Source organism: Anabrus simplex, chromosome 6 (genome assembly GCF_040414725.1).
Source record: "Anabrus simplex isolate iqAnaSimp1 chromosome 6, ASM4041472v1, whole genome shotgun sequence".
NCBI lineage: Eukaryota > Metazoa > Arthropoda > Insecta > Orthoptera > Tettigoniidae > Anabrus > Anabrus simplex.
Window position 1 is genome coordinate 259,852,642 of NC_090270.1, and position 10,657 is coordinate 259,863,298.

The 10,657-nt window shown below is 41.1% G+C and overlaps 1 protein-coding gene across 5 annotated transcripts in view; it reads left to right on the forward strand.

The window, feature by feature from the left end:
• The window catches only part of LOC136876417 (eukaryotic translation initiation factor 4 gamma 1), a 700,368-nt gene extending 693,196 nt beyond the window's left edge, over window positions 1–7,172 (forward strand). For all 5 annotated transcript variants that reach the window (XM_067150372.2, XM_067150376.2, XM_067150374.2 and 2 more), the window contains one exon: window positions 6,516–7,172. In XM_067150372.2, the coding sequence (XP_067006473.2) occupies window positions 6,516–6,697 (182 nt within the window). In that variant the 3' untranslated portion in view covers window positions 6,698–7,172. The remainder of the gene's footprint in view (window positions 1–6,515) is intronic.
• Window positions 7,173–10,657: the final 3,485 nt, after the last annotated feature.

The following is a 10,657-nucleotide window of genomic DNA, read 5'->3' on the forward strand; positions in this document are numbered from 1 at the left end:
ATGTCATGTTGTATTATTTGCAGCATTAAGTTTACCTGACAGAATCTCTTCCACAGAAACAGCATTCAGTGTTAATATGGAAAAATAGGACTTCAGGCCTAAATTAAGCATATCTACACTGGAGTCGCTTATTGTTCACTGGGCGAAAATGTCGTCAGAGGTGGAAGGATGCTTCAAGAAAACACACACACTGAAAAGCAGCTGCTAGGTGCAAAACAAGCTACAAAGAATTTTTTCATGACTGATCTAACTTGTAATGTGCAAATTGTATTGTGTAATATGATATACTTTAGTATAGATTGCTGTCGGGAAGCAGGATGTTTTGGATTTGACTCGAAATTTTTTTTAGGAGTGGCGGGGGATTACTGGAAAGCCGTTTCAAAGGTTGGCACCTCTTGAAAGATGTTCAATTTTTTTGTTGCCAAATGTTGTCCTCTTTGGTTGTTGTCTTTTAAACATTTATGGAAAAAAACTATACCTGCAATAACTTTTGTATGCAGCTAAAAATGCCAGACATTGCATTTCAAAATGTAATTTCAGTGTTAGCTGGTAACAACTTCTGTCATGATCCCCTTCTGATATCCATATATTCTAGTTGGAAATATTTACTACATTGTAAAATACCAGCTTCATCATGGGTACAAATTGTTGTGTACGTGTTTGTCCACGAGTTAACATAAACATAATAATTGGTGCCTTAATGCATAATGTGGAGGGGGGGGGGGGGGTTCTCAGACTATTTGTTTTATAGGAAATATTTGCACTCAAATACCTTGATGGTAGTTACCCTATTTCCTTGCGCATTAGACCTCCCCCTCCCCCTTTTTTCCTAATATAGCCCCTAAAAATAAAGGGGGGGGGTTCAATATGTGATAGCCTCTCATTTTGTCTGGCGCTTTTGGGCATAAAGACCTATAAAATGTACATGTGTGTATTCTACACTATTCTTTAACAAATTTGTGATTGTACACTGACTGACCAAATATCATGGGATAGCAGAGCACTGATGCGCACATGTGTTGTCTGCACATCACACGCCCCCTGTGCCAGCGGCAGTTGTATAGGAGACCTTGTGAGCTGTGGCTGTGCATGTGAAAGGTGTAACATGGAATGTCATCGTGAGCTGATACCATTCGAACGGAGTATGGTGGTCAGTGCCCGACGGATGGGAAGTGCGATTTCGGAAGTGGTGCGGGAATTCGGCTTCACACGATCAACAGTGTCCAGGGTGTATTGTGAATGGTTGAATGAGAGTGTCACCGTACACCACAGACAAACGACCGGCCGTCCAGCCACCCTCGATGACCGTGACCAGCAACATCTGAGACGGATTGTCAATAGTGACAGACGGGCAACCGTTCAACAAATCACGACACAATTCAACACAGGCCGTGCTATACACGTCTCCCAGTGGACAATCCATAGGAACATGGTTTCTATGGGGTATGGGAGCCGGCGCTGCGCACGGGTGCCGCTGTTTACCCAACGTCATCGGGCACGACGCGCATTTGTCGCCAGTCACCCGGGATGGACACTGGAACTATGGCATAACATGATATAGTCGGACAAATCACGATTTCAACTGCACCATGCTGATAGGAGGCACTGTGTATGGTGCAGACCACATGAAATGATGGATCCCGCCTGCCTTGGTGTGTTCCAGGGCGCTGGTGTGTCTGTTATAGTCTGAGGTGCGTTTTCCTGGTATGGAATGAGCCCCCTAGTTGTTCTGGAAGAGACTTTGAACGGTACGCGGTATGTTGAGCTTCTCGGAGACCATCTCCACCCATTTTTGGCCTTCCAGCGCCCAGGCGGTTCTGCAGCTTTTCAAGATAACGCACCGCCATGTCGCCCGGGATTGGTTCCAGGAACATGCACCGGAGGTCCAACGACTGTCATGGCAACCCAGGAGCCCTGATATGAACCCTATCGAGCATATCTGGGATGTCCTGGAACGCAGGCTCCGTGCCATGGATCCCACACCCACGAACAGACCAGCATTGGCGGCCACTCTGCAAACGATTTGGTGTCAGCTGCGTCCCGAGGACTACCAGGGATTTGTCGACTCACTTCCACGGCGTCTCGCTGCAGTTCGTCGGGCCAGAGGAGGCCCCACACACTATTAGGTGACTATCCCATGACATTTGCTAAGTCATTGTAGTCAGTCTTGCTGGCTACAATCATTGGAAGGCAGTATTTTGATGTTTAAAATATAATGAAAATAATAAATGGTGAACACAAAACTTTTAGGCCTAAATATACTGTAAATTTAATCCTACCACATCATTCATTTAATGTCGTCCACTCTTCTGATGTTGACGTCTGGAAGGGCATCCATTCATAAGAACTCTCTACGAAGATCCTTCTCCCTTCATACTTGACCCGTTAGAGAAAAGTGTTGGACATCCAGTTTTATTTATTGTATTATGCAGTACAAATGAACTTAATGAGTCAGCTATGTGGGGCTGTCTCTTGAACAGTAAGCCTAATACGGTAGAACCTTTATTATACGTTCTCGGAAACTGTGTTTTCCCGTATTATTCGTTCAAATTGCGTGGTCCCACGAGCATTCTAATTAAATCACATTGTAAAAATCCGTCGTCCGTTCCTCAAAGAAACTATTTCCCGGATCAACCATCAGAAATTTCGGTCACATCAACATTAAATTCTTGATCACGCGTTTTTCAGACTACTGTATCTCACGAAAGGCCGGCTACGGCATACTCCCGGATCTCGGTGTTACGTCCTGTCAATGTGGTAATTTGAGGAAGTAGCCTACTGTACCATACTGGGAAAGCGATCGGTGATGAACTCGAATAAAGGACCATCTTAGCATCGCATTCGGGTGGTATTCTTTAGAGAATCCTTGGAAATCATAAAGCAGTGTGTGTCCACAACAATTGGAAGGGACGGAGCGCATTTCGTTAGCTCTGCTTGAAGACTGAACGAGTCTCATCAAATGTTTGTTCTTGCAAAACGTCTACATTATGTCCAGAGTTACGTGTTTATTTTTTTCTTTTTTCTAGTGTATCGCCGAACAGGTTTCGACACTTCCCTCAGGGCACTGTATAGTCACTAGGCTTTCAGGCAGGAATCGAAACTGCTCCTTCTTAAGTAACACAAATTTAGTATTTCAATACTATGATATATCGGTACGATTAGGTTATCAAGACCAGAACCTTGCATACTGTACATAAAGTCATGGGACGCTTTGGGAATGCCCGTTACTGTTTTGGTCCTGATATATGACTGGGAATTTCAAGTTTTTGTGCTAGAATGTTATAAAAACTGCACACACACTCCCTCCCTCTCTCTCTCATGTTACATTAAAACACTTTGTATCATTTCGAATTTACGCGGTACAGGATTTCCATAAACCGACTCCCGGTGACTAGATTACAATGGAAGACTTAAGGAAAAGGAATTTTGCCATCATGTTGGGCGGTTTTGTATCTAATTTGCTTTATTTAATTAGATTAGATAATTACAACCTACTTGTGGTCGATTGTTGTTTGGCTTGTCAATACAGGTGTTAGATTTTTCAAGGAGTTTGGCTGATCAAAGTTGCGAAACTGAAAGAAGTTTTCAGAAGAAACTGACGATGTTTTGCCAGTCGCGTACCGGTAATTCATGTTTGAAGCCGGCCCTGCGGTCTAACTTGCTTGCCTGTCGCCTGGAGGGCCCTGGTTCGTTTCCCGGCCAAGTCAGGCATTTTTACCTGGATATGAGGGCTGGTTCCAGGTTCACTCGTTACCTTTATTTGATGAGCTATTTAATGGTGAGATGGTCATATATCAGGACCAGAACAGTAATAGGCATTCCCAAAGAATCCCATGACTTTATATACAGTATGCAAGGTTCTGGTCTTGATAACATAAACGTACCGGTATATGATAGTATTAAAATACTAAATTTGTGTTACTTAAGAAGGAGCAGTTTCGATTCCTGCCTGAAAGCCTAGTGATTATACAGTGCCCTGAGGGATTTTTACAATGTGATTTAATTAGAATGCTCTTGGGACCAAGCAATTTGAACGAATAATACGGGAAAACATAGTTTCCGGGAATGTATAATAGAGGTTCTATATTATTAGGCTTACTGTGTTTTAGGCTTACTGTTGAACTGACAGCCCCAACTAACTGACTCATTAAGTTAATTTGTACTGCATAATACAATAAATAAAACTGGATGTCCAACACTTTTCTCTACGGGGTCAAGTAGGAAGGGAGAAGGATCTTCGTAGAGAGTTCTTACGACTGGATGCCCTTCCAGACATCAACATCAGAAGGGTGGATGACATTAAATGAATGACGTGGTAGGATTAAATTCACAGTATATTTAGGCCTAAGAGTCTTGTGTTCACCATTTATTATTTTCATTATATTTTAAACATAGAAATACCGCCTTCCAACGATTGTAGCCAGTAAGACTGACTACAATGACTTAGCAAATGTCATGGGATAGTCAGCTAATAGCGTGTGGGGCCTCTTCTGGCCCAGCGAACTGCAGTGAGACGCCATGGAGGTGAGTCGACAAATCCCTGGTTGTCTTCTGGACGCAGCTCACACCAAATCTTTTGCAGAGTGGCCGCCAATGCTGGTCTACGTGGGTGTGGGATCCATGGCACGGAGCCTGCGTTCCAGGACATCCCAGATATGCTCAATAGGGTTCATACCAGGGCTCCTGGGTGGCCATGGCAGTCGTTGGACCTCCGCTGCAGAACTGTCTGGGCGCTGGAAGGCCAAAGATGGGTGGAGATGGTCTCAGAGCAGCTCAACATACCACGTACCATTCAAAGTCTCTTCCAGAACAACTAGGAGGCCCATTCCATACCAGGAAAATGCATCCCAGACCATAACAGACACACCAGCGCCCTGGACCACACCTTCGAGGCAGGCGGGATCCATCGCTTCATGTGGTCTGCACCATACACGGTGCCTCCCATCGGCATGGTGCAGTTGAAATCGTGATTCGTCCGACCATATCACGTTATGCCATTGTTCCAATGTCCATCCCTGGTGACTGGTGACAAATGCGCGTCGTGCCCGATGGCTTTGAGTTAACAGTGGCACCCATGTGCGGCGCCGTCTCCCATACCCCATAGGAACCCTGTTCCTACGGATTGTGCACTGGTAGACATGTATAGCACAGCCTGTGTTGAATTGTGCCGTGATTTGTTGCACGGTTGCCTGTCTGTCACTATTGACAATCCGTGTCAGATGTCGCCGGTCATGGTCATTGAGGGTGGCTGCACAGTGACACCCACATTCAACCATTCACGATACACCCTGGACACGGTTGATCGTGTGAAGCCGAATTCCTGCACCACTTCCGAAATCGTACTTCCCATCCGTTGGGCACCGACCACTATACTCCGAACGGTGTCAGCTCACGATGACGTTCCATGTTACACCTGTTACATGCACAGCCACTGCTCACAAGGTCTCCTATACAACTGCTACTGGCACAGGGGGCGTGTGGTGCGCAGACATTTGATCAGTCAGTGTATTCGCATTGCATTGAACCTTGTATGACGTAATCGTACCAGCTTATAACTAAGCTGAAGTATTTCACATAGTGGTTTTTTACAGGTGCAATAATTGTATGCTGTATTTCTACGCAGTGTAAGTGTGAATTTTCATACTATTTGTGAAGGATAGTTCACATCTGTTTCACACAAGATATTTTTAACAAACCTATTGAACAGTTTATGGACAACTGATATTGTCAATTCTTTTGACTGGGCTACAACTGCATTATCAGCAGCATTCTGTAACTCGACTAATGCTACAGAAAAGTTAAGAGTCCTTGCCCTTAGACGGCTCAAATTAAGCAGATTCCTGGAGAAAGAATGGCTTAGACTACCCTCACAACAGTGGCTATATATAACTAAGTGGAGCAATCATACAGCCTTGCTTAACCACCAGTATTGATATGGAATGGCTCTCCAACAGAATTGGTACTGATATAACATATAGCTATCTCTAGTGTGAAGGGTATGGGAACTGCCTGACTGCATACTAGGTAGGTTTCCTATGTTTTGTGTTCAGCTTTCTCGTATAAGGTATTCACGCGCTCAACCTGAATTTTTGTTCTAATTCCTCAGATCGGATTTATGGAAATATCCAACTATTGAGACTCAAAATATTTGTATAACATTCATGTTTATCAGTGTACCTCATTCCTTACCTTAGCCCTGCCATCTTGAGCCACTCCATTCATTTTTGTAATTGGAGCCTAGGATAAATGTTGGCTGATACTGTGATTTTGTTCTTGGTTTATTTTGCTCATAATTCCTCTCGCTTGGATATTGCCAGGGTTGATGTTAACAATTAATCACCCCTTCTGTTAAAATACTGAACTTTGGGTAGGAAGGAAATCATGTGCAATCCAAACCATGTGAATGTGACTTGACATTTAATATATTTTACTGTGATCCTCACTTGAACCATCACTGTGTTGCAAGAGAATATCATTATTCACTGTAGATAATATATATATCCTTCTATTTACAGGCCTTCTGTGTTCTATTTTCCAAGTGCTCTGGGACAACAATTTCATTTCAAACGAATCTTTCATAGCGTGGCACGATAGTAAAGATTCACAAGAGTCACCTGGTAAGGGAGTGGCTTTGAAATCATCGACATCTTTCTTCACGGCTCTACGAGAAGGAGAGGATGACAGTGAAGAATCCTGAGAACTTCGAAATCATCAATCTTAGCATCATCGCGATAATTCTTGTGTAAAATCACGTGTGAACTTCTCCGAAAAGAGATTTGAGCGTAAATAAACTATATATAGTTCTTTTAAAGCAAAAAATCCGAGGTGAATGATTATAAAAAGAAACAAATCGTGTATATTACTATTAATATTATTACTTAATATATAGCACTTTTCTTTCCTATTTTTTCTATCGTTTCCTCTTTATTTTTTGAATGATGGAGTGAAATGTGAAGAAGGTAAAGATAAAATGTACAGTTGTAATGAAGCGTGTTCCTGGAAGAGTTGCAACAAATGTGCTTATATATATATATGAAACAAGTGGTTGAATATTGTACAGGTGCCGTATTCTAAGGGCTAGAGATATGTTTTTAAAAGAAGAGTATAAATAAGAGTTAATGAGATGTAAAAAACTGTTCTGTTATTAATATTATGCCTTCTAGTGTTACATATTTTTGTGAAAGTTTTTTTTGTTGTTTTTTTTTTTTTTTGTTGTTTTTAATTCCTTATCTGTAGTGCTTTATCCTATTGGCAACCATTTTGTATGAAAATGTCAAGTTCAAACAGCCTTCCTTACCTCCTTTCCTGCTCTCGCAACTGAAAACTTACGTACAGCAAGTCGCTGAGAGGGATCAAGTGAAACTTCATAATTGCTGAGTCTCGCAGAAGCTTTTTTGTATGGATTTGTTCATTTGTTTTACCTTTGTCATGAAATCAGTTTCTTGCTTACAAAAAATATTAGTTGTGATAATTAGGGTAAATAAAGTACATTGAAGACGATAACAAGGGCAGCCACACCAGATGCACAATTGTGTATAACACGAAGCCATGATTTCATCAGATCCTACAGACAGGTTGTCCATTTATTTATTTTTAGTTAGCATATGGTATTACACAAGGCAGAAAAACAACTATGCAAACTTACTATAAATACAAATTAAAAAGGTGTACAATAAATAATACATATAAATATTAACTGAATAAAACATAAATAAAATATAACACATTAATGGAATGACACAAAATAAAATGATGATAAGACCTTAACATGCATTCTAGCTATCATGTGCCAGATGGTTTGGTACATGTACGCATGTAGTCTCTCGTGTCCTGTTATGGATGCGATTGAGACTTTTCCACTTGTCTTGGGAATTCAAAGTCTTTAGGTTTCTTTATTGGGTTGATTGGGGTCGCACACTTCAGATGGATCACTGTCAGTCCAGAAGTCATGCCACTTGGCATCATTGTTGCAGTTGCTATCAAAAATCAGTTGAGCTAGTTTTAGGGTTAGATTTATGGAATGAGGCCGGTTTATCGTCAAATGTGGAATGTCTTAGTGAATCTGAAGTTTTTTAAAATATTCTTTTCGTAGTGAGTTTAGTCTTCTTAATGCAGAGTGGACTATATTGTTGAGTGTTTGAAGCTAATATAGAGGAATAGTCTTAATGCATCCAGGGGTGGTTCTCAGTTTGTCCTAAGTGCAGGTTTCATTCCTATAGACTTCTGCAAACCAAAAGACATTCAGTTTCCTGCAGGTTTCTGTATGCACAAACCTCATCTGTGGTTTTATAGCCCTATTTTTGGAGAGTGGTTAGGATCAACGTACCATTTTGGTCTATTGATTACTTCTTGTGGTATACAGTAGGTTATTACCAGCAGCGGATTCTTCTTTAATTTTCTTTCGGAGACCCTCGTGTACCAAAGTGTGTCTCGGTTCTACTCAGCGAGCTCAAGGTGATAATAGAATTGGCTGTCTTGTCCATAGAAAGGATTTCTTAACCTTTTCAGAGAGTGCTGAGGTTCACATCCTACCGTGGAATGACAGGTGTAGTTTCTGTGTTTCTACTGCTGTTTTTGGTCTAACATTGAAGGGTGTTGTGCCCTTTGGATAGTAAAATGTGTGTGTGGATTGTTTTTTTTTTTTTATACAGAGAATGGTCTCTACTGGCCTGTTACAGTATGCACTGTTTTATTCAGAGCATTTTTCAACTTTGGAATGAGGTTGGAATTTTAGTCATTTGAAACATTTTACTGCTGAAGAGTTCCAATGGTTATGCTCTAAATAGTTGTAAAATAAGTTAGCAAATATAGTTTAACCGTAGAACTGGCGACTGTTGAATATTCAACACTATGGTCCCTGCTGTAGTGGCTCTGTCAAATATTCATGTAATTAGCTTGGTTTGTTAACATGTCATGGGGGTCTGCTTTTTGTCATTCTCGATGCCCCCTACAGCTCAAAGTTCAGTTTGTCATACATCATTGGGCACAATTTCATAGAAATGAACTAATGCAGTTTTCCGTCCATCTGAGTGTCATTCCCTATAATGTTTGTAAACAAACCTTCGCATGCTCTTTGTTATTCTATTTCAGTTTATTTTGTAGTTTTCCATTCAGCACGAGTCATTCAATTTTTGTATGTGTATAAAGTCTAGACATCTTGCCTTTGAGATGTCGAAAAGCCAGAGCTCTTCCATCTGCAAAATCTTGGATCCGTCTTGAACATCAAAATGGGAGGACGACCGTATTACCAGCCTTGCTGTTCTTGAGAAAGTGCATGCCATAAGCATGGAGGCAACTAACATAGGTCATAGTTTAAGGTGGGTAGGACAAGTCCATCACACAAGTGATAACAGGCTTCCTTGTCAACTCCTGTATGCTGACCTCTGCCATCACCCAAGACTTCATGGAGCACCTTTGAGGCATTTCAAGGACCAGTTAAAGCATATTACGAAGACTCCTTGTATCAACGGTCAAACCTGGGATACACTTGCTGAGAATCATACACTTCGGCAACCCTCTGTTTGTACGATGTAGAGATGAAGAGGCTAAAACAAAAAAAGAGCGTGGAAGCTCTGTCAAGCTCAGCCCTGCCTTCCCCTAACCATTCCATGTGATTTGTGTGGGACGAGTGTTTCATACCAAGATTGAGCTATTACATCTAATCATATGAAACGTATTCACATAGCATTGCGAAGCAGCACACAACAAAGGGAAAAATAAGTCCTATAAACATGAAGTAATGAAGCCTGATGAAGCTGCTCTGTGATTCAGCAACGACTTTGTTCACAGTATCTCACCCATTAATAAAGCTTCATAACACTTCATTATAAGACCAACAGATAATAATAATACTTTATTAACGGTAATACCATTTTACACAATAGAGAAAAGTAAACAAAACTCCCTAAAAAGTTCAGTGGAGTATAAGTGGAAAAATATGTGCAGATATATACACAGGTTATATTGCAAGGGTGTTTGAGTCATCAGTCCATAGACTGGTTTGATGCAAGCCTCCATGCCACCCTATCCTGTCCTAACGTTTTCATTTCTGCTTAACTACTGCATCCTACATCTGCTCTAATCTGCTTGTCATATTCATACCTTCGTCTACCCCTACCGTTCTTACCACCTACACTTCCTTAAAAAACCAACTGAACAAGTCCTGGGTGTCTTAAGATGTGTCCTATCATTCTATCTCTTCTCGTCAAATTTAGCCAAATCTATCTCCTCTTGCCAATTTGATTCAGTATCTCTTCATTTGTGATTCGATCTATCTCACTTTCAGCATTTTCTGTAACACCTCATTTCAAAAGCTTCTATTCTCTTTCTTTCTGAGCTAGTTATCGTCCATGTTTCACTTCCATACAATGCCACGCTCCACACGAAAGTCTTCAAAAACATCTTTCTAATTCGTATATCAATGGTTGAAGTGAGCAAATTTCTTTTCTTAAGAAAACTCTTCCTTGCTTGTGCTAATCTGCATTTTATGTCGTCCTTCTGCCATCGTTAGTTATTTTACTACCCAAGTAAGAATATTCATTTAAGACTTCCTAATTTAATATTACCTGCATCACCTGCCTTCGTTCGACTGTACTCCATTACTTTTGTTTTGTACTTACTTAATTTCATCTTGTACTCCTTACTCAAGACTTTGTCC